A 23,674-nucleotide genomic window follows, 5' to 3' on the forward strand; every position below is an offset into this window, starting at 1 on the left:
GGGAGGAGGGGGCGTGGCCCCGTTCGAATTCCCCCTGCTCTGCGTCACCGGAACCCGCCGCGCCGATTGGCTCTGCTCCCCGCGGACACGCCCCTTTCCAAACGCGCTCTCCCATTGGCTGGAGCCGGGGAAGGGGGCGTGTCCCCCGGAAGCGCGCGGTAGCGGAGGCATGGCCGCCGTCCCTCCTGACTCCTGGCAACCGCCCACCGTCTCCATGGAGACCACGTAAGGACATCCCCTACCGGTGCCGGTACCGGTTATACCCGGGTACACCCGGTTCCGGTTCACCCCATTGCATCCCGGTTCCGGTTCACCGCGGTACCGGTTCACCCCCGTTCCGGTTCACTCCGTTACACCCCGGTTCCGGTTCACCCTGATACCGGTTACACCCCGGTACACCCAGTTCCAGTTCACCCTGGTACCGGTTACACCCCGGTACACCCGGTTCCGATTCATCCTCCCCGGGTACCGGATACCCCATTATCCCCCATCCCATTGCCCCCCACCTTGTACCAGACATCCCCAGTTCCCTTCCCCGTTCCGAGCCAGTCCCATTACCCCCATCCCATCCCATTCCCGGCTGTGTGTCCCCATGGGGTGACCCCATTCCCGGCATTCCCGCAGGATGGGCCCGCTGGTGCTGGAGCTGTACTGGAAGCACGCGCCCCGCACGTGCAGGAACTTCGCGGAGCTCTGCCGCCGAGGCTACTACAACGGCACCAAGTTCCACCGCGTCATCAAGGACTTCATGGTGCAGGGGGGGGACCCCACTGGCACCGGTGAGCAGCACCCCCCCCCCCGGTCACCCCATCCCTGGTCCCCCCCCTGTCCCAGATGCCCCTGACCCCCTGTTTCCATCATTCCCCCCCCTCCCAGGCCGTGGTGGTGCCTCCATCTATGGGAAGCACTTTGAGGATGAGCTGCACCCGGAGCTCAAGTTCACCGGTGAGTGGGGGGGCACAGTGGGACCTGTCCATAGGGTGATGTGACCCCCCGTGTCCACCAGGACCTGTCCATAGGGTGATGTGACCCCCGTGTCCACCAGGACCTGTCCATAGGGTGACGTGACCCCCAGACCTCATCCATGGCATGTCCCCCACAATGTCAGAACCTTGGCTATGGGGTAGCATGTCCCCTGTGTGCCCCAAAACCCCATGCATGGGGTGCTCTATCTGCCATGAAACAAGGCCAACCCGTCCCCAAACCCCCAAACCATTAATGCTATCATCCATCCATCCCTCCATCATCCATCCATCCATCCATCATCCATCCATATCATCCATCTATCCATCCATCCGTCTGTCCGTCCGTCCATCCATCATGTATCTATCCATCATGCATCCATCCATCTTCCATCCATCCATCCCTCCATCATCCATCCATCCATCCATCCATCCATCCATCCATCATCCATCCATCCATCCATCCATCCATCATCCATCCATCCATCATCCATCCATCCATCCATCCATCATCCATCCATCCATCCATCCATCCATCATCCATCCATGCATCCATCCATCCATCATCCATCATCCATCCATGCATCCATCATCCATCCATCCATCCATCCATCATCCATCCATCCATCCATCCATCCATCATCCATCCATCCATCCATCCATCCATCATCCATCCATATCATCCATCCATCCATCCCTCCCTCCATCATCCATCCATCCATCCGTCCATCCACCTGTCATCCATCCATCCATCCATCCATCCATCATCATCCATCCATATCATCCATCCGTATCATCCATCCATCCATCCGTCCATCCATCCATCCATCATCCATCCATCCATCCATCCATCCATCATCCATCCATGCATCCATCCATCCATCATCCATCATCCATCCATGCATCCATCATCCATCCATCCATCCATCCATCATCCATCCATCCATCCATCCATCCATCATCCGTCCATCCATCCATCCATCATCCATCCATCCATCCATCCATCCATCATCCATCCATCCATCCATCCATCATCCATCCATATCATCCATCCATCCATCCCTCCCTCCATCATCCATCCATCCATCCGTCCATCCACCTGTCATCCATCCATCCATCCATCCATCCATCATCATCCATCCATCATCCATCCATTATCATCCATCCATCCATCCATCATCCATCCATCCCTCCCTCCATGCCTCCGTCCTTCCCCCGCCAGGCGCAGGGATCCTGGCAATGGCCAACGCGGGGCCGGACACCAACGGGAGCCAGTTCTTCCTGACGCTGGCCCCGGCGCAGTGGCTGGACGGGAAGCACAGCATCTTTGGCCGGGTGAGCCAGGGCATGGCGGTGCTGGCGCGCCTCGCCATGGTGGACACCAACGCGCAGGACCGGCCCCTCGACGACGTCAAAGTCATCAAGGCTTTTCCATCGGGATAACGGGGGGCTCCGGGTCCCCCCCTGTGGAATAAAGGAGGTGGGAAATGGAGGTGATCCCCCCCCGCACAGTGTGATGGGCTTTGGGGGTGGTCTCCGTGCCGTGGTTGGGTGACGCATTAACAAGGGGGTGTCCACTGGAGCTGGGATATGGAGGGGCAAAGGGGGACATGAGGACCCCAGTGTCCCTGGATGGAGGGAGGGATGGATGGATGGATGCATGCATGATGGATGGAGGGATGGATGGATGATGGATGGATGGATGGATGCAGGATGGCTGGATGGATGCATACATGCACGATGGAGGGATGGATGGATGCATGCATGCATGATGGATGGAGGAATGGATGGATGATGGATGGATAGAGGATGGATGCATGGATGCATACATGTATACATGCATGATGGATGGATGATGGAGGGATGGATGGCAGGGATTCAGGATGAATGGATGGATGGATGATGGGTGGATGTATGGATGGATGGATGATGGATGGATGGACAATGGATGATGGATGGATGATGGATGGATGGATAATTGATGATGGATGGATGATGGATGGATGGATAATTGATGATGGGTGGATGATGGATGGATGGATGGATAGAGGATGCATGGTTGGATGCATGGATGCACACATGCATACATGCACAATGGATGGATGGATGATGGATGGATGGATGGATGGATGGATGAATAATGGATGATGGATGGATGGATGGATGGATGGGCAATGGATGATAGATGGATGATGGATGCTCTACATCCATCTACATATTCCGGGGAAGCGGTTTGGGTGGCTCCAGCCCCCACCTTGTGTCCCCCCAAAGTGCCCTGGGACCTCCCCAGTGTGATGGTTTTGGGGGTGGCGTGGAGGAGGTCACCACGTCATGGTGGGGACCAAGGGGCGTTGTGTGTCCCTCAGACCTGGGGCGTGGAGAGGCTCCAGGCATGGGGTCAAAGGGCGACACAGAGACCCCAGTGTCCCCCCCATGCTCTGGGGTCAGGGGGTTCAGCCCCCCCCACCATGCGTGGCCCCCCACCCCAGGTACCCTGGGACCCCCATCATGTCCCATAGGGGGTGGCAGCGTCCCCCCAAAACCTGCCCTGGCCCCCCCCTCAGTTCTTCAGGGCCCTTTGGAGTTTCTGTGGGACCTACAACAACCCTGGGCTGCAGCAGCCCCCCCTCCCCAGTGTGCCTCCCAGTGTGCCCAGTGCCCCCAGTGCAGTGCTGGGGTGGGGGACTACTGGGCACTGTTAGGGGGCTACTGGGGACTACTGGGAGGCCCTTTGTGCTACCGGGGGTCTCCTTGAAGGTACTGGTGGCTACTGGGGGGCTCTTGGCTCTACCTGGGGGTCTGCTGGGTGTTACTGGGAGCCAATGGGAGCCAATGGGAGGTACCGAGGGGCTGCTGGGAGCCAATGGGCGCTGCCGGGGCGGTACCGAGGGGCTGGCGGAGGCGGGGGGGGCTCCGGAGGTGCCGGTGCCCGGTGCCCGGTGCCCGGTGCGGGACGCGGCGCTCGCCATGGCGGGGCTGGGGAGCCCCGAGCCCGGCAGCGACCCCGGGCCCGCCACGCGCGTGGAGCTCACGGTGTCCTGCCGGTACCGGGGGCGGCGGGGGGGGGGGAGCGGGGGAACAGCCGGGGGTGGGAGCGCGGGGGGGGGGGGGGGAGCGGGGGCACTGGGGTGCGGTGGGGGCAATGGGGGGAGTGGGGGGTACGGGGGACAATGGGGGGCAATGGGAAGCACGGGGGTGCACTGGGAGCACTGGGGTGCAATGGGGGGAATGGGGGCACTGGGGTGCGTTGGGGGCAATGGGGGGTACGGGGGGCAATGGGGGCAATGGGAAGCACAGGGGGGCACTGGGAGCACTGGGGTACAATGGGGGGAGCGGGGGCACTGGGCTGCAGTGGGGGCAATGGGGGGAGTGGGGGATACGGGGGGCAATGGGGGCAATGGGAAGCACAGGGGGACACTGGGAGCACTGGGGTGCAATGGGGGGAGTGGGGATACTGGGGGCACTGGGGGGAGCGGGGGCACTGGGGTGCGGTGGGGGCAATGGGGGGCAATGGGGGCAATGGGAAGCACGGGGGGGCAGTGGGAGCACTGGGGTGCAATGGGGGGAATGGGGGGTATTGGGGACACGGGTGCAATGGGGGCACTGGGATGCAGTGGGGCAATGGAGGGTACTGGGGTGCAATGGGGAGCACTGAGAGCACTGGGGTGCAATAGGGGCACTGGGAAGTACTGGGCTACAATGGGGGGAATGGGGGGTACTGGGGACACTAGGGTGCGATGAGGGCAGGGGGGGGCCCTGGGGGCACTGGGAAGCACTGGGGTACAATGGGGGGAATGGGGGGTACTGGGGACACAATGAGGAGAATGGGGGGTAATGAGGACTCTGGGGTGCAATGAGGGGCGCTGGGAAGCACTAGGATGCAATGGGGGGCACTGGGAGCACTGGGAAGCACAGGGGGGCACTGGGGACACCGGGCTGCAATGGGGGCACTGGGAGCACTGGGGGGCAATGGGGGCACTGGGAAGCACTGGGCTACAATGGGGGGAATGGGGTGTACTGGGGACACTAGCATGCAATGGGGGCACTGGGAAGCACGGGGGCTGTACTGGGAGCACTGGGATGCAATGGGAGCACTGGGAAGCATGGGATGCAATGGGGACACTGGGAGCACTGGGAAGCACAGGGGGGCACTGGGTCCTGTGGGGCACTCAGAGGTGGGGGCGCTGGAGGGGGATGTGGGAGGCACTGGGGCGAAGGGGGGGCTCTAGGGAGGGCACTGGGGGCAGTGGGGAGCACTGGGAGAGGGTGTGGGAGCGTCCGGGAAGCACTGGGGAAAGCAATGGGAGGAATGGGGAGCAGTGGGGGGCACTGGGAAGGAGGGGGGGGGCACTGAGGGTGGGTGTGGGGGGCACAGGGGAGCGTTGGGGGTGGAGGGGGCACCCCAGGGGCCGGGTTATGGGGGTGTCGGGGTGTCCCTGCGGGCCGGGTTTGGGGTGTCCCTGGTCCCCGGCCACGCTGGGTGCCCCCCCCCCCGCCATGCTGGGTGCTCCCAACAGCTCCGGGTGCCCCCCCCGGGCGGCTCCTGTGGCTGCTCCCATCCCTTCCCAGTGGGACCAGAGCGAATCCTGGTGGTTGGATGCTGCGGGGGGGGGGGAACAACTGCACCCCTGGCACACAGCATGCATCCGACACGTGTCACCGTGGCCGTGACACCCCGACACGTGTCACTGTGGTTGTGACACCCCGACACGTGTCACCGTGACCGTGACACCCCAACACGTGTCACCATGGCGGTGACACCCTGACACATGTCACCATAGTTGTGAAACCCCGACATGTGTCACCATGACAGTGACACCCGAACACGTGTCACCATGACAGTGACACCCCGACACGTATCACCATGGTCTGACACCCCCCAACATGTGTCACCATGACAGTGACACCCCGACACGTGTCACCGTGGCCGTGACACCCCCCAACATGTGTCACCATGACCGTGACACCCCGACACGTGTCACCATGGCTGTGACACCCCAACACGTGTGACCATGGCAGTGACACCCCCCAACATGTGTCACCATGACAGTGACACCCCGACACGTGTCACCATGGCGGTGACACCCCCCAACATGTGTCACCATGACAGTGACACCCCGACACGTGTCACCGTGGCCGTGACACCCCCCAACATGTGTCACCATGACCGTGACACCCCGACACGTGTCACCATGGCTGTGACACCCCAACACGTGTGACCATGGCAGTGACACCCCCCAACATGTGTCACCATGACAGTGACACCCCGACACGTGTCACCATGGCCGTGACACCCCCCAACATGTGTCACCATGACCATGACACCCTGACATGTGTCACCATGGTTGTGCACCCCCTGACATGGGACGCATCCAGCTGGGACCCCCCAGCACAGAGCATGGACCCGGTACAACGCAGCGCTCCCCGCTCACACCCGGCTCACAGCCGCACTCTCCCTGTGCCATTCCCACAGGCAGCTCCTGGACAAGGACACCTTCTCCAAGTCGGACCCACGTGAGTGCTGGGGGGGTCGGGGGTGTTGGGGGTCATGGTCCCCCCCACCCCGACCCGACCCTCTGCTCGCTCTCCCCAGTCTGTGTCCTGTACATCCAGCGCCCCGGTAGCCGGCAGTGGCTGGAGGTGAGTGTCTGGAGGGATGGAGGAAGGGATGGATGATGGATGGATGGATGGATGGATGATGGATGGATGCATGGATGGATGGATGGATGATGGATGGATGGATGGATGCATGGATGCATGGATGCATGGATGCATGGATGGATGGATGGATGGATGGATGATGGATGGATGCATGGATGCATGGATGATGGATGGATGGATGCATGGATGCATGGATGCATGGATGGACGGATGGATGGAGGAATGGATGGATGGATGGATGCATGGATGGATGATGGATGGATGGATGGATGGATGCATGGATGGATGGATGATGGATGATGGATGGATTGATAGTGGCCAGCTGGCACTGCCAATCACATGTTGGGGTGCTAGCCAGCTGGCCTATCATGAGCATGTTGAGGTCATGGCCAATCAGCAAGTTGGGGTGCTGGCCAACCAGCCAATCAGCCTGTTAGATGCCAACCTATCAGCATGTCGGGGTGCCAGCTGCCTGGCCAATCAACATTGGTGGTCTGGCCAATGAGTGCGTTAGATTTTGGCCAACCAGCCAATCAGCATGTTGGGGTGCCAGCCAGTTAACCAGTGAGCAATCAGCTTGCTGAGGTGCTGGCCAATCAGCTTTCTGGGGTGCAGCCATCCAGCCAATCAGCACATTGGGGATCATGTTGGGGTGCTGGGCAGCTGACCAATCAGCTGCCGGCGCCCAGGCAGGCGACCAATGAGCTCTCAGCCTGGCTGCGCGCAGGGAGGGGACACTCGGGGACACCCCGGGTGCCGCTGCCCCCCCCCCGCTGCCTCCCGCCCCCCGCAGGCTGTAATTAAGCCTCTGGTTAATTGCGGGCTCCGGGCGCTGATGGGCGGGGGGGGGGCGGGCAGGGCTTGGGGCCGGCCCAGCGGGGACAAAGGGGCAGCTGGGCCCTCCTGCCCCTGGCACACGTGGCCCCGGCCCCAGCTCCGTGTCCCCGTGGGCCCCTGGCTCCCGATGTCCCCGTGGCCTCCCCCCCCCCCCCCCCATGGTGTCCCCGTGTCCCCAGTTCGGCCGCACCGAGGTCATCGACAACTCCCTGAACCCCGACTTCCTGCACAAGTTCGTCCTCGACTACTTCTTCGAGGAGAAGCAGAACCTGCGCTTCGACCTGTGAGCGCGCCCATCCCGTCCCATCCCATCCCTGTCCCCATCCCAACCCTGTCTCTGTCCCCATCCTGTCCCATCCCATCCCATTCCCATCCCTGTCCTCATCCCATTCCATCCCCATCCCTGTCCCCATCACATCCCATCCCTGTCCCCATCCCCATCTCCATCCCATCCCACCCCATCCCCATCTCCATCCCAACCCATCCCATCCCCATCTCCATCCCATCCCATCCCTCTCCCCATCACATCCCATCCCCATCCCTGTCCCCATTCAGTCCCCATCCCACCCTATCCCTGTCCCCATCCCATCCCCATCCCTGTCCCCATTCAGTCCCCATCCCACCTTATCCCTGTCCCCATCCCTGTCCGCATCCTTATCCCATGTCATCCCCATCCCATTCCCATTCCATCCCCATCCCTGTCTCCCGCTGCCACGATCCCTGCTCTGTCCCCAGCTACGATGTGGACTCCAAGAGCCCCGACCTCTCCAAGCACGTGAGTGGGGGCCTGGCCCCGCCGCCCCGATCCCTGCGGACAGCACAGGCCGGGCCCCGCTCGGGGCTGAGCCGGTGCCTCCGCAGGACTTCCTGGGCCAAACCTTCTGCACCCTGGGCGAGATCGTGGGCTCGGCCGGCGGCCGCCTCGAGAAGCCGCTGACGTGAGGACCCCCCCCCCCCGGGGCCCCCCCATTCCCGTGGGGAACCCCTCTCCCCCCCCCATTCCCATGGGATTACCCCGCCGTGTCCCGCAGGATGGGTGCTGCCACCACGCATTCCCGGCGCAGGAAACCAGCTCCGGCGCTCTCCAATGGGTGAGTTTGGGGGTTTCGCATCTTGGGGGGGGGGGGTCACTGCGTGCGTGCCCCCCCCTCACATCCCGATCCCACACACACCCCCCCCCCCGGCAGCGGCATTCCCGGGAAGAGCTGCGGCACCATCATTGTCCTTGCCGAGGAGCTGGGCAACTGCCGGGTGAGAGCCAGCAGTGGGGACAATGGGGACGGGGGGGGGACACCCCCATTGGGGGGGGGCGGCTGAACCCCCTTAGTGAGGAAGGGGATGCTCAGGGCTCACCTGTCCCAAGGGGCTGGTGTCCCTCTGCCCCCCCCCCCCGTCCTGCAGTGTCCCCAAGGGGGTGGCACCCAATGACACCCCCCCCCCGTGCCCCCCCCGCAGGACGTGGCCACGCTGCAGTTCTGTGCCAATAAACTGGACAAGAAGGATTTCTTTGGCAAATCCGACCCTTTCCTGGTGTTTTACCGCAGCAACGAGGACGGGACGTGAGGGACCCCCCGGGACACGGGGACACCCCCGGACCCCATCCCGGGACCCCCACGAACCCCATCCTGGGACAGCCCCCCCCCATCCCAGGACCCCCCAAAACCCATTCCAGAACAACCTGAACCCCATCCCGGGACATCCCGAGCCCCAACCCATGACCCCCCAAAGCCCCATCCTGGGACCCCCCTGAACCCGATCCTGGGACCCCCCAAACCCATCCTGGGACCCCCCCCAAACCCCATCCTAGGACCCCCCCTAAAACCCACCCCAGGCCCCCTCCAAACCCATCCTGGAACCCCCCAAACCCCATTCCGTGACCCCCCAAACCCATCCTGGGACCCCCCTAAATCCCATCCCAGGACCCCCCCCTGCCCCCGCCCCCCCGCTGTCCCCATGGGCAGCTCGGGCAGGGGGTGCCCCGGGCCGGTCTCTATGGGGATTGGGGGGGGGGTTTGGTCACCACCATGGGGTGACCGCGGTGCCCCCCCAGGTTCACCATCTGCCACCGCACGGAGGTGGCGCGGCAGACGCTGGCCCCGGTGTGGGCAGCGTTCGACATCCCCGTGCGAGCGCTCTGCAACGGAGACCCCGACCGGTGAGCGGCGGCGCGGCGCCCAATGGCACCCAATGGCACCCAACAACACCCAATGGCACCCAATGACAGCCAATGGCACCCAATGACACCCCAATGACAGCCAATGGCACCCCAAGAGAACCAATGACAACCCCATGGCAGCCAATGGCACCCCAGTGACAGCCAATGACAGCCAATGGCACCGCAATAACACCCCAATGTCACCGCAAGATACCCAATGACAACCCCATGACAGCCAATGACACCCCAATGGCACCCGATGGCACCCAGAGACACCCAATGGCACGCCAATGACAGTCAATGACACCCTGATGGCACCTGATGGCACCCAATGACACCCCAATGGCACCCCAAGACACCCAATGACAACCTCATGACAGCCAATGGCACCCCAATGGCATACGATGGCACCCAGAGACACCCAGTGACACCCCAGAGACACCGGAATGTCACCCTAAGACATCCAGTGCCAACCCAGTGACAGCCAGTGGCACCCCAATGACACCCAATGGCAACTGATGGCATCCCAATGACACCCCAGAGACACCCAATGACACCGCAATGACATCTCAGTGACACCCCAGAGCCCCCCATGAGCCACCCCTGGGCTGTGGGTGTCGTGTCCCCCCCCCGCAGCGGTGTCACCTTGGTGCTGGCTCAGCATCACCAGGTGTTGCTGTGGCAACGGGGATGAAAAGAGCCTGAGGAGGAGGAAAAGGTCCCCTGGGGGTGACAAAGGAGCCCACAGGGTGACAAAAGAGGCCCTGGGGGTGACAAAGGAGCCCATGGGGGTGACAAAGGAGCCCACAGGGTGACAAAGGGGGCCCTGGGGGTGACAAAGGAGCCCCTGGGGACCCCACTTTCCCCAGGGTGTGGGTCGGGGGCACCGGTGTGACCCCCATGTCCCGCAGGACCATCAAGGTGGAGGTGTACGACTGGGACCGCTCTGGCAGGTGAGCCCTGGGGGGGCCCATGGGGGGGGACCCCCCGGGCCCAGACACCCCCCCTGCCATGGGCCCCCCCTCACCCCACAGCCACGACTTCATCGGGGAGTTCACCACCAGCTACAGGGAGCTGGCGCGGGGAGAGCGCGGCCTCAACGTGTATGAGGTGAGCAGGGGCACCCATGGGTGCCATGGGGTGCATGGTGTACCCATGGGTGCTGTGGTGCCCATGCTGTACCTATGGGTGTTACGGTCCCTTGGGTCCCTATGGGCATTACGGGTGCCACAGCCCCTCTCTGGCACCCCTGGGTGCTGCATCTCTGCAGTGCACCCCCCCTGTCCCCCCCCGCACCCTGGGGTGCTGCAGCTCCCCCCGTCCCCCCCAGGTGGTGAACCCCAAGAAGAAGCTGAAGAAGAAGAAATACCTGAACTCGGGCACGGTGAGGATGGGTGATGGTGACACAGGGGTGATGGTGTCATGGGGGTGATGGTCGTGGTGACACAGAGGTAATGGTGACACAGGGTGATGGTGACAAAGGGTGGTGGTGACATGGGGGTGATGGTGGTTGTGACACAGAGTGATGGTGACACAGGACAGGGTGACCGACGGGGTGGCACAGGGTGAGGATGACACAGGATGATGGTGACACAGGGGTGATGGTAACAGGGGTGATGGTGACGGTGACACAGGGGTGATGGTCACACAGGGGTGATGGTAACAGGGGTGATGGTGATGGTGGCACAGGGTGATGGTGGCACAGGGTGATGGTGACACAGGGTGATGGTGATGGTGACACAGGGGTGATGGTGACACAGGGGTGATGGTGACAGGGGTGATGGTGACGGTGACACAGGGGTGATGGTGACACAGGGTGATGGTAACACAGGGGTGATGGTGATGGTGACACAGGGTGGTGGTGACACAGGGTGATGGTGACACAGGGTGATGGTGACACGGGGTGATGGTGGCACAGGGTGATGGTGGCACAGGGTGATAGTGACGGTGACACAGGGTGATGGTGACACAGGGGTGATGGTGACACAGGGTGACGGTGACACAGGGTGATGGTGACACAGGGGTGATGGTGACACAGGGTGATGGTGATGGTGACACAGGGTGATGGTGACACAGGGGTGATGGTGACACAGGGTGACGGTGACACAGGGTGATGGTGACACAGGGGTGATGGTGACACAGGGTGATGGTGATGGTGACACAGGGTGATGGTGACACAGGGGTGACGGTGACACAGGGGTGATGGTGATGACGCCGCTCCCCACAGGTGACACTTTTGTCCTTCTCGGTGGAGTCCGACCCCAGCTTCCTGGACTACATCAGGGGCGGGTGAGCCGCGGGGGGGTGGGGTGGGGAAGTGGAACCCGGCCCCATCCACACCCCATGGACCACGGGGGGTCCCCATCCCTCCCCTGTGTGCCGGGGGGCACAGAACTCCCCCCATGGACACGCGGAGCCCCCATTGGTCCCAATCCCCACCAGGACCCAGCTCAACTTCACCGTTGCCATCGACTTCACCGCATCCAACGGTGAGGGGGGGGCCGCAGTCGGGGGGGGTTCATGGGGTGTCAGGGCCCATCTGACCCCCCCCGAACCCCGCACAGGGAACCCGTCCCAACCCACGTCCCTGCACTACCTGAGCCCCTACCAGCTCAACGCCTACACCATGGCCCTCAAGGCGGTGGGGGAGATCATCCAGGACTACGACAGCGACAAGATGTTCCCGGCGCTGGGCTTCGGTGCCAAGATCCCACCGGACGGGCGCGTGTCCCACGAGTTCCCATTGGTGAGAGGCTCCCCCGGGAGGGAGGGATGGGGCCGGGATGCGGTGACGTCACCGTGGCGGTGGTTGTGGTGGTGGTGGTGGGGGGGGTTCCCCGCTTGCGCTGCAGAACGGGGATGCGGAGAACCCGGCGTGCAGCGGCATCGAGGGCGTGCTGGAGGCCTATCACCGGAGCCTGCGCCGCGTCCAGCTCTACGGGCCCACCAACTTCGCCCCCGTCGTCAACCACGTGGCGCGGTACCGGGGGGCTGGTGTGGGGTGTGGGGTGCGGGATATGGGGCATGGGGTATAGGGTGTGGGGTGTGGGGTATGGGGTGTGGGGTATGGGATATGGGGTATGGGATATGGGGTGTAGGGTATGGGATATGGGGTGTGGAGTATGGGATATGGGGTATGGGATATGGGGTGTGGGATATGGGGTGTGGGGTATGGGATATGGGGTGTGGAGTATGGGATATGGGGTATGGGATATGGGATATGTGGTGTGGGGTTGGGGTGTGGGGTATGGGATGTGGGGTGTGGGGTATGGGATATGGAGTATGGGATGTGGGGTATGGGGTATAGGATATGGGATATGGAGTATGGGATGTGGGGTATGGGGTATGGGATATGGGGTGTGGGGTATGGGATATGGGATATGGGGTATGGGATATGGAGTATGGGATGTGGGATATGAGATATGGGGTATGGGATATGGAGTATGGGATATGGAGTATGGGATGTGGGATATGGGATATGGGGTGTGGGTATGGGATATGGGGATGTGGGATATGGGGTATGGGGTATGGGATACAGGATATGGGATATCAGGAGTGGGGTGTGGGCTATGCTATATGGATATGGGATACAGGCTATGGGCTATGGGCTGGGGGTACAGGATATGGGGTCCGGGGGTTGTGCCCACCCCGGGCCCCTCCCTGGCCCCTGACCGGTGGCTCCCAGCGCGGCGGCCGCGGTGCTCGATGGCTCCCAGTACTTCGTGCTCCTCATCATCACCGACGGCGTCATCTCGGACATGGCGCAGACCAAGGAGGCCATCGTCAACGTGAGGGGCTCGGGGTGCCGCAAGGGGGGGGCAGCACCCAGGGGTGCCGGGGTGAACCGGGCACCGATGGTCCCATGGGATGCACATCGTGGCCAAGGCGTGGGGTGCCCATCCTGGTCCTGGGTGCAGGATGCCCACTGAGATCCCAAGGGAAGGACACCCAGGATTGGGGCGGTCCTGGAATGTCCATCATGGGCCAAGGCATGGAATACCCATTGTGGCTGAAAAGTGGGGTGCCCATCATGGTCCTGGGATGCCCATGATGATCCCAGGATGCCCATCATGATCCCGGGATGCCCATCATGATCCCGGGATGCCCATCATGGTCCTGGGATGCCCATCATGGTTCTGGGATGCCCATCATGGTCCTGGGATGCCCTTCATGATCCCGGGATGCCCATCATGGTCCCAGGCACAGGAATCCCACCATGGCCAAGCCATGGGGCTCCCATCCCCACACCCCCCGCTCCGGATGATGAAGCCGATGCTGCTCTCCAATGGGGGGGGGGGGGTCTCACACCCTGTGTTGCGGGTGGGGGGGGGCCCTGAGCTCAGTGTGGGTCCCCCCCCCAGGCCGCTGCGCTCCCCATGTCCATCATCATCGTGGGGGTCGGCCAGGCCGAGTTCGATGGTGAGTGGGGGGGGCCCAACACGGCCCACGTGTGGTTATGGGGGGGGGTTAATGGGGTCCCCCCTGGGTGACCCCCCCCCCCCCCATCGCAGCCATGGTGGAGCTGGATGGGGACGACATCCGCGTGTCCTCCCGCGGGAGGGTGGCCGAGAGGGACATTGTGCAGGTACCGCCCCCCCCCGCCCCACGTCAGCCCCATTGATACCGGGGTGATGGGAGGGACAGGGCATGGGGGGGGGCAGTGGGGTTACAGGATATGATGGGGTACGAGGGGCACTGGGACATGGGGGGGAGCACTTAATGGGGGGTGCATTGAGACTGGGGGCACTCGATGGGGGGCACTCATTTATGGGGGCATTCAATGGGGGGCACTCAATGGGGCACTCATTTGGGGGGGCACTCAATGGGGGACACTCAATGGGGAGCACTCAATGGGGGCACTCAATGGGGGCACTCATTTGGGGGGGCACTCAATGGGGGGCACTCAATGGAGAGCACTCAATGGGGGCACTTATTTGGGGGGGGCACTCAATGGGGGGCACTCAATGGAGAGCACTCAATGGGGGGCACTCAATGGGGGGCACTCAATGGGGAGCACTCAATGGGGGGCACTCAATGGGGGGCACTCAATGCGGGGCACTCAATGGGGGCACTCATTTATGGGGGCATTCAATGGGGGGCACTCAATGGAGAGCACTCAATGGGGGGCACTCAATGGGGGGGTCACTCCCTGTGTCCCCCCCCCAGTTTGTGCCGTTCCGGGAGCATGTGGCGGCGGGGGGGGGCGCAGTGCGCTCCATGGCGCGCCTGGCGCGCGCGGTGCTGGCCGAGGTGCCCCCCCAGCTCCTGTCCTACATGAAGGCCAAAGGCATCAGCCCCGGGCCCGCGCCCCCCCCGCAGTGACCCCCCCCATTCGCGGCCCCTTTCCCTCTATTTCCATGGATAAAGCACCAGGATCCGCCCCCCCCCCTCATCCCCATCAATCACGGTTGGGGGGGGGGGTCGCAGTGGGCCCCAGGCTGGCCCAGTGCTGAGGGGGTATCCTGCCCCCCCCCCAAATAAAGGGAAAAGGGGTCCCCAGTTCCCCCCCCCCCATAGAGCACAGAAACCGGGACCCCCAAGTGTGGGGTCCCCTCTGGTGGCATCCAGAGCATCCCCAGGGCTGACAGATGGAGCCCCCCAGCACCATAGACCCCCCCCCCAGCCCCATAGACACCCCCAGCCCCATTGACACCCCCAAACCCCATAGACACTCCCACAGCCCCATAGAGACCCCCCAGCCCCATAGACACCCCCAAACCCCATAGACCCCGCCCCCAGCCCCTTAGACCCCCCCCAGCCTCATAGACACCGACAGTCCCATGGACACCCTCAAACCCCATAGACAGCCCCCCCATCCCCAGACACCCCCCCATCCCCATAGCCATCCCCAGCCCCATAGACACACTGCAGCCCCATAGACCCCCACAGCCCCATGGACACCCCCAAACCCCACAGACACTCCCCCAGCCCCATAGACACCCCAAGCCCCATAGGCACCGCCCCAGCCCCATAGCCATCCCCAGCCCCATGGACACCCCCAAACCCCATAGACAGCCCCCCAGCCCCACAGACCCCCCCAGCCCCATGGCCATCCCCTTGCACAGGGGGGGTTCCCCATCTCTGTGCCCCCCCCGTGTCTGTGTCTGTATTGAGTTGCCTTAAACTGGAATAAATGAGCAGTGTTTTTAATGCCTGCCCCCCCCCCACCCCATGGGCCCTGCATGGGGGTGACCCCCCCCGGATCCCCCCCCCCAAGCACAGGGCAGGGCCCAGGCTCTGCTTTGATTTCCAATACCCCAAATATACAGACACAGCCCCATGGGTCCAGCTTTACCTTGGGGGGGGGGGTGTCCGTGTGTCCCCCCCCACACCTGGGGGGCACACAGGGCTCTATGGCTTTGACTTAGGGCACCGAGCCCCGTGTTGAAGCACATGCAAGAGGTGCCCCCCCCCGCACCCCCAAATCCCACCAGCACTTGGAGGGAGGGGGGGGGACACGACTGTTAAGAGTGGGGAGGGTCCCACTCTATGTCGTGACACCCGGCCCTATCGCGATAGCTATGGGGCAGAGCGGAGCCCCCATTGCCCAATATGGAGAGGGGACAGAAGCTCCCCCCCCCCGAGGCTGGTTGGGAGATGAGGGGGGGGAGTTGTGGGGGAACCCCCCCCCCCAATAAAGGATAGATCCAGTGTAAGGAGCCTCACAGTGCTGGGAGCTGCCCCCCCCCAGCCAGGATCGAGCCCCCCGCCCCAGGCCCCTCCCTGCTTCAAGCTTCAATTCCTTATTGCTGCGTTTCCCTTGGCCACTGTGAGCTTGGGGGGGGGCCCAAACCATGACCCACCCCCCCCCCATGGGGACCCGCACCCCAAAGCTGGGGGCACCCCATGGCAGCATTGCTTTGGGAAGGGGGGGGGTTACCCCCCCCCAGGCAGTGGGGACACCCCAAAGCTTGTCCTCAGCCCCCCCCCCCCCCCACCTTGGGGACACTGCTGGGGGGGGGCGGTTCCTATGACATAAAATAGCCCAGAAAAGGGGACAATAAAGAGCATCACCCCCCCCCCCAGGATGGAGCTCAGTTACAGCCCCCCCAGCGCGGGGGGGGGTCCTGCCTTTGGCAGCATCTCTGTGTCCTCAGCATCAGCGCCGCTATTCCAAGAGATCCTGGAAGTTGGGGGGGGGGGGGGAAATGGATCCATCACCCATTGGGGTGCCGGTGCCCCCCCCCACCAAGGGCAGGACCCCCCCACAGAACCCTATGAAGGTGGGGGGGTGCTCACCTCATCGGAGTCATCGTGGTACCCGGGCTTGGTGGGCGCGGGGGGGCCCAGCGCATCGATGGTCTCCGCATCATTGGCCTCCGCGTGCTGCTGCAGCACCGAGTAGCGCTGCACCAGGAACCTGGGGGGGACACAAGGGAAGGGGGGGGCCGGTGAAGGCAGCAGCCCCCCCCCCACCATGGGGGGAGCCGTTGTTGGGGGGGGGGGGTCCCTCACCTGCCCCCACACACGTATTTCTTGACCAGGAGCACGGCGACGGCCGCGGTCAGGAGCAGCGCGGTGCCCACGGCCAGCACAGCGGCAGCGGGGCTGCGGGGGGCGGCCTGCGGGAAAGGGGGGGGCACCGTGACCCCCAGTGCACCCCCACCACCCCCCCCCCTTCCCCGGCCCCACTGGGGGTAGGAGGTGGCCTCCATGCCCATGGTGTCACCCATGGGTGCTGCCGGCGCCGGCACCCACCAGCGGGCTGGGGCTCAGCAGGTTGCTGGTGCATTTCTTCTTCATGTCCGTCTCCTCCCGGGCCGGGCTCTCCCCTCCGGAGCATTTATCCCCAGGGATCTTCCGGTACCTGGAGGGGAAGGAAGCGCTCGGTGAGTCCCAAGGGATGCCCGGCCCCGGGGCGAGGGGATGGAGCCGGGTCTGGCCCCGCTGGGGGCAGGATGCGCGGATGCAGCCGTGCGGTACCCGCTGGTCCTGAGCAGCTCCCGGCGGCCGTAGAGGCAGAATTCCAGGTCGTGGCCCTTCAGCTCCGGCTGCTCCACGCACTCGGACTGGTTCTCCGGGCGGTAGTAGCCGAAATCACTGCGGGAAGAAGGGGAAAAGGGGATGAGACCCCCCCGGGGGGACACAGAGGGGCTAAAGGAGGGGGACGCTGGTCTGAAAGGGGGACGGGAGGTGGGAGATGAGGTGGGAAGAGATGGGGGGGTGATGGGAAGATGTTGGGAAGGGATGGGAAGACACACGGGGAGGTGGGAAGGTGAGAAGGTGGGACAATGTTGGAAGTGGAAAGAGCTGTGTAGGGAATGGGAAGACATTGGAGAGGTGGGATAATGGCGGGAGGTGGGAAGATGTTAGAGGTGGGATGACGCAAGGATGGGATGATGCAGGGATGGGATGACACAGGGATGGGATGGTGTTGGTGATGGGATGGTGTTGGGGATGGGATGATACAGGGATGGGACGATGCAGGGATGGGATGATGCAGGGATGGGACAATGCAGGGATGGGACAATGCAGGGATGGGACGATGCAGGGATGGGGCGATGCAGGGATGGGGCGATGCAGGGATGGGGCGATGCAGGGATGGGGCGATGCAGGGATGGGGTGATGCAGGGATGGGGTGATGCAGGGACGGGATGATGCTGTGGATAGGATGATGTTGGGGATGGGATGAAGTTGGGGATGGGACGATGCAGGGATGGGACGATGCAGGGACGGGATGATGCAGGGATAGGATGATGCTGTGGATAGGATGATGTTGGGGATGGGATGAAGTAGGGGATGGGACGATGCAGGGATGGGGTGATGCAGGGATGGGGTGATGCAGGGATGGGATGAAGTTGGGGATGGGACGATGCAGTGATGGGGTGATGCAGGGATGGGATGATGCAGGGATGCGATGATGCAGGGATGGGACGATGCAGGGTACAGAGCCCACCAGAGGAAGTCCTGCAGCGTGCAGGGGCACACGGACGGCTGCTTGGTGACCACGTAGTCGCGGCCGTTGCGGCACACCGAGGACTTGCGCAGCCGCCGGTACTGCTCCTTGTAGCCCAGGATGCAGCCGTCGCCGGGGTCGCCGGGATCGCTGGAGTGCGCCAGCCAGATGGTGTAGTCCTTGTCCTCACCTGCGGGCACCGAGCTCAGCGCCAGGCTGGCACCGCGGGGCCCCGTCCCCGTCGCCAGCGGCACTCACAGGCCCTGCTCAGCAGCTCGCTGAAGTCGATGGTGTAGGAGACCCACTTGCGGAAGAAGAAGCTGCCGCGGAAGCCCCACACGCTGACGGTCATGGAGCGGGCGCCCGGCTCCGACGCCAGCCCCGTGAAGAAGATGGGCTCCTGGGAGAACGGGTACCGGTACCAGCACTGCCCCTCGTCCGTGGAGAACCTGCGGGCAGGGGATGCGCTCAGCACCGTGGGGCACCTCGGAGAGCATCCCTGTGCCCACTGAGCCCCCCGCCCCGTTACTCGATGGTGTTGATGGGTTGGCTGCTGTGCTCCACGGCCACGATGAGGCCGCCCGAGTCCAGGATGGAATAATGGTGCGGCCCCTCCAGCATCCGCGCCCACGTGTAGCCCCCGTCGTCGGAGATGTACACGTCGGGGGTCATCACCGAGATGGCCCCCCCCACGCTGCCTGCGGGGGGCACACAGGGTCACGGCGGGGACCCGGCCGTGGCTCTGGGCTCCCCTTGTCCCTGCCCCGGCGGGGTTGGTACCGTGAGCGATGACGATGCCGACGGCGTTGGGCTCCGAGAGCGGCGCCATGGGCACGTTGAGCTTCTGGGAGATGCTGTAGGACGCGTGGATGTGGAGGCTGCACTGCAGGAGAGAGGAGAGCGTGGCCGCGGGGACTCCCAAGTGGGTGCTGGGAAGCGACCCCAGGGCTCCCCCAGCCTGATCAGAGCTTGCCGGGCAGCCCCATGGAGTGACCCACAGCCCATGGAGGGATCCACAGCCCATGGAGGGATCCCCATCCCATGGAGGGATCCCCATCCCATGGAGGGATCCCCATCCCATGGAGGGATCCACAGCCCATGGAGGGATCCCCATCCCATGGAGGGATCCACAGCCCATGGAGGGATCCACAGCCCATGGAGGGATCCCCATCCCATGGAGGGATCCACATCCCATGGAGGGATCCACAGCCCATGGAGGGCTCCACATCCCATGGAGGGATCCACAGCCCATGGAGGGATCCCCACATCCCATGGAGGGATCCACAGCCCATGGTGTGACCCACAGCCCATGGAGGGATCCACATCCCATGGTGTGACCCACATCCCATGGAGGGATCCACAGCCCCATGGAGGGATCCACAGCCCCACAGGGTGAACCACAGTCCCAGAGGGTGATCCACAGCCCCATGGTGGACCTGCAGCACCACAGTGTGCCCCACATCCCATGGCGGGCCCCACATCCCATGGCGTGCCCCACACCCCATTCACGGCCAGCCTCACACCCTCAGCATCTCCGCTGGGAGGCGCAGGTTGGATCCCCCCATCCCTGAGCATCCCTTTGGCAGAGCCGAGGCAGGGGACCACTGAGTGCCCCACAGCAGCACCCACAGGGACAGGGCCCTGCCCCACCTCGTCCTTGCTGCGGGCCGTGGAGTCGCACGAGGTGTTCTTGGGCTTGCGCAGGGGCACCCACTGCCCGCCCCGGTCAAAAGTGATCACGGACTGGATGGAGTTATCTGGGGGCGGGGGAGAAGGGGGTCAGGAGCATCCCAGCGCCTCCCTCCCCTCTCCCGCAGCAGCCCCCGGGCCTGGACCCACCCTCGGAGAGGACGCTGGTGATGAAGATGCCGCGCAGGGAGGTGACGTTGGTGAAGTCGGTCTCCCCCCCCGTCGTGGTGTAAAGGTGCCGCTCCAGGGACTTGGAGTAGACGATGCCGCGGTCGTCCGAGGTGTAGATGGTGCCGAAGCCGGTGTCTAGGGCAGGGACACAGGGATAAGGGTGATGGAGGTGGGGGGGGAGGCCGTGGGGTGTTGTAGGAAGAGGAGGAACCCCTGAAGGCCACAAGCGAGGGGATGCTCAATAGGGATGCTCCGATGGCAAAGAGCCGCATCCATGGCGGAGCGGCTCCCGGTGTCCCTGTCCGCGGTGGTGCTCACCGCCCGGCTCATCCACGTGCATGAAGACCAGGTCCTCGTTGGCAGCCAGGATGGAGTAGAACTGCTCGTGCCCCACGGAGGGCAGCTGGGCCATGTTCCAGCTCTCCCCTTGGTCCAGGGAGACGTGGATGCGCCTCGTGGTGCCCTGAGGGACCAAAGCATCGTCAGCCTCGCTCATCCTCATGGGGATGAAGGCAGCCGGGGGGGGGAACGGGGGGGGGATGACAAGGACCTGCTCGGTCATAACGGAGGCGAAGAGGAAGCGTCCCCCCAGGCCAAAGGAATAGATCTTGGTGCCGATGACCTTGAAGGAGGAGCCGAAGTCCGAGGTTTTCTTGAGCTCCAGGAAGCCCAGATCAGCTTCTTGGGGAGAAGGGAGAAGGGATTAAAGGGCCTGGAGCTGCCTCCGGCTTCAGCAGCCACCACCGGGGCTGTTCCCATCAGTATCCCAACACATCCCCCCCAAGTATCCCAACACATCCCGCTCAGTATCCCAACATATCCCCTGCTGCATCCCAACACATCCCCCCCACCATCCCAACACATCCCCATCCGTATCCCAGCACATCCCCTCCCAGTATCCCAACACATCCCCATCAGTATCCCAACACATCCCTCCCCACTATCCCAACACACCCCCCCAGTACCCCAACACATCCCCCCACTATCCCAACACCCCCCCCCAGTATCCCAACACATCCCCATCAGTATCCCAACACATCCCTCCCCACTATCCCAACACACCCCCCCAGTACCCCAACACATCCCCCCACTATCCCAACACAGCCCCCCAGTATCCCAACACACCCCACGCCGTGCTGGGTCCGTGCATGGGCAGGACTTACTGCAGGAGTTGTTCAGAAAGGTGGTGAAGAAGATGGTGCCATCCGCGCCCCTGGGAAGGGAAGGGAAGAGGGGAAGTGGCACCGGGAGCAGTGGGATACAGGGGGATGGGGGTTTGGTGACCCCATGGCTGCGCTCCCCCCCCGGGGGGTCACTCACTCACCACTTGGCCAAGCACACGGCTCTGTGGATCAGGACCCATTTGTGCCCGAAGTCCCTGGAGACCCAGAGCCCGTTCTGGGAATGGGGAGAGGGATTTGGGTGAACCCCCCCTCAAAGCACATCCCCCTCTCTGGGGCGCCAAGCCCATTCCCAGGCTGGGCATCCTCCAGGCACAGCATCCATAGGGAAGTGGCCCCCTTTTGGGCCTCATCCTGGCTCACCTCGGTGCTGAGCGCCAGCAGGCAGTCGGGGTCCCGCGGGCTGTAGCTGAGCTGCACCAGCGGCTGGAAGGGCAGCTCCGTCTGGATGAAATTCCTGGCAAAATCCACGGAGCGGAAGATGCGGCCCCCGCGGCTCCCAACGGAGACGTCCCCCGTCAGGATCACCTGCATGGGGGCAGCCATGACCATGGGATATGGGGACCCAACCACCCCATCCCCACCATTCCCAACCCCATCCCCACCATTCCCATCCCCATCTTTCCCATCTCCATCCTCACCCTTCCCATCCGCACCATTCCCATCCCCATGCCCACCCTTCCCAGCCCCATTCCCACCTTCCCGGAGTTGCCCGGCCCGATGGCCACCCCGAACTCGGTGCGGATGAAGGTGTTGTTGATGAGGCTGGAGACGTCCAGGAAGGTTTTCCCATAGTCCTCGCTGGAAGGGAGGGAGCACACGGTGGGAAGCAGGAGCAGGGATGCGGGGGGGGGTGCTGCTCCCACCCCTCCATAGGGTCCCACTCACCTCCGGTACAGTTTGGATTGCCCGAAGCTCAGGATCACCTGGAATGTCGTCGGGATGAGCAGGATGGGGATAGAGGGGCAGAGCAAGGTCACATCGTGGGGGTCACCCCATCCAGCTCCCATTGTCCCCTATGGAAGTGGGGACCCCCCCACCCGGCCCCCGCAGTGCTCACCCCTGTGCTGTCACCAACCCAGGACAGGGACACGGAGCTGCTGAGGTCGTCGAAGATGAACTGAGAGGGATGAGAGGGGAAAGGGGAGGAAAAGGGGGTGGGAAAGTGGGAAAAGGGGGAGAAATGAAGGGAAAAGGGGGGGAAGGAGGGAGAAGACCTCGGTGTTGGTGTAACCGGGCCGGGCCCAGCGCGGGCAAGGCCAAACGGGGCCGGCAACGCCACCGGGTGGCAACCGGCCCCCGCCCGGGCACGGAGCCCGCCCTGATCCCGATCCCGATCCCGGCCCGGGAGCGGAGCCAGCGCCGCGGTCACGTCCCCCCAGCGGTGTCTGTGAGCGCACCCTGCGCTGCCCGGATCCCATGGGATCCGGGACGGGAAGGGTCGGGGGGGGGGTCCTGTGTGTGCATCCCATGGGATTTGGGACGGGAAGGGTCGGGGGGGGGTGTCTGTGCGTGCGTCCCACAGGCGGGGGGGCTGCCCGCCCCCTCCAAGCGCTGTCAGGGGGTCCCCGTCCGCCTGTCCCGGGTGTCCCCGGCCCGAGCCCGCCTCACCGGGTGCGTGTTGTTGCCGAGGGCCGCCGGGACCCCGCGCAGGCCGCCGCAGGCCTCGCCTCCCGCCGCCGCCGCCGTCAGCGCCCCGGTGCCGCCGCGGGGGGCCCGGTGCCGGCCCCGCAGCCGCGGCCCCAGCGCGGGCCCCGCCGCCGCCGCCGCCATCGCCGCCGCCAGGAGCACGGTGCAGGCCGCAGCCCCCCGCGGGCCCATGGCGACTCCCGCCGACCGCCACCGTCGCCGCCGCCCCGCTCTCCCGGTCCTGCCGCCGCTGCCCGCCCCTCGCTCCCCATTGGTTGCTCACAGAGTTGAGCCCCGCCCCCCTCGCCGCGCCCCCGAGAGCTGGTTGGCTGTGGGAGACGCCGCTCTCCCCAGTGACACGCCCCTGGCCCCTCCCAACGCCTTCTCTTTGTCAATCACCTCCCTCCTCCTGCTCTGATTGGCTGGCAAAGTGGCTGCGAGCCCGCCCTCTCCCTTTTGACCCCGGCGCTCTAATCTACCTAGCGACAGCTTT

General features: G+C 64.0%; 3 protein-coding genes across 10 annotated transcripts; 2 read left to right on the plus strand and 1 right to left on the minus strand.

Moving 5' to 3' along the window:
- Positions 1–116: 116 nt before the first annotated feature.
- PPIL1 (peptidylprolyl isomerase like 1) lies at positions 117–6,459 on the plus strand. Of its 2 annotated transcripts, XM_065698202.1 has the most exons (5): positions 117–225; positions 625–779; positions 877–945; positions 2,185–2,442; positions 6,436–6,459. In XM_065698202.1, exons 1-4 carry the CDS (start codon positions 170–172, stop codon positions 2,403–2,405), a joined length of 501 nt encoding a protein of 166 aa, XP_065554274.1. In that variant the 5' UTR covers positions 117–169; the 3' UTR covers positions 2,406–2,442; positions 6,436–6,459. The 2 variants fall into 2 exon arrangements, with proteins under 2 accessions (XP_065554274.1, XP_065554273.1); XM_065698201.1 differs by lacking the exon at positions 6,436–6,459 and having other exon boundaries at positions 2,185–2,476.
- A 453-nt stretch (positions 6,460–6,912) lies between these two features.
- LOC136023602 (copine-5-like) lies at positions 6,913–15,324 on the plus strand. Of its 5 annotated transcripts, none has more exons than XM_065698197.1 (18): positions 7,551–7,743; positions 8,196–8,235; positions 8,322–8,398; positions 8,492–8,551; positions 8,648–8,711; positions 8,916–9,019; positions 9,511–9,615; positions 10,527–10,568; positions 10,650–10,725; positions 10,927–10,999; positions 11,843–11,904; positions 12,058–12,104; positions 12,180–12,361; positions 12,468–12,595; positions 13,301–13,403; positions 13,977–14,034; positions 14,127–14,200; positions 14,782–15,324. In XM_065698197.1, the coding sequence occupies exons 1-18, from the start codon at positions 7,619–7,621 to the stop codon at positions 15,066–15,068; spliced, it is 1,707 nt and encodes a 568-aa protein (XP_065554269.1). In that variant the 5' UTR covers positions 7,551–7,618; the 3' UTR covers positions 15,069–15,324. The 5 variants fall into 5 exon arrangements, with proteins under 5 accessions (XP_065554268.1, XP_065554269.1, XP_065554270.1 ...); XM_065698198.1 differs by having other exon boundaries at positions 10,946–10,999; positions 14,782–15,007; XM_065698196.1 differs by lacking the exon at positions 8,916–9,019 and having other exon boundaries at positions 6,913–7,743; positions 14,782–15,007.
- Positions 15,325–16,533: 1,209 nt separating this feature from the next.
- SORT1 (sortilin 1) lies at positions 16,534–23,422 on the minus strand. Of its 3 annotated transcripts, none has more exons than XM_065698431.1 (20): positions 23,164–23,422; positions 22,613–22,672; positions 22,441–22,478; positions 22,251–22,353; positions 21,916–22,080; positions 21,696–21,769; positions 21,535–21,584; positions 20,922–21,049; positions 20,690–20,834; positions 20,351–20,506; positions 20,162–20,268; positions 19,292–19,394; positions 19,041–19,209; positions 18,770–18,960; positions 18,512–18,701; positions 17,539–17,655; positions 17,314–17,422; positions 17,071–17,177; positions 16,855–16,975; positions 16,534–16,738 (listed from the first exon to the last, which is right to left on the minus strand). In XM_065698431.1, exons 1-20 carry the CDS (start codon positions 23,371–23,373, stop codon positions 16,724–16,726), a joined length of 2,358 nt encoding a protein of 785 aa, XP_065554503.1. In that variant the 5' UTR covers positions 23,374–23,422; the 3' UTR covers positions 16,534–16,723. The 3 variants fall into 3 exon arrangements, with proteins under 3 accessions (XP_065554503.1, XP_065554502.1, XP_065554504.1); XM_065698430.1 differs by having other exon boundaries at positions 20,922–21,052; XM_065698432.1 differs by lacking the exon at positions 22,613–22,672 and having other exon boundaries at positions 20,922–21,052.
- Positions 23,423–23,674: the final 252 nt, after the last annotated feature.

The sequence above is a fragment of the Lathamus discolor genome, chromosome 19 (assembly GCF_037157495.1).
Source record: "Lathamus discolor isolate bLatDis1 chromosome 19, bLatDis1.hap1, whole genome shotgun sequence".
Lineage (NCBI taxonomy): Eukaryota > Metazoa > Chordata > Aves > Psittaciformes > Psittacidae > Lathamus > Lathamus discolor.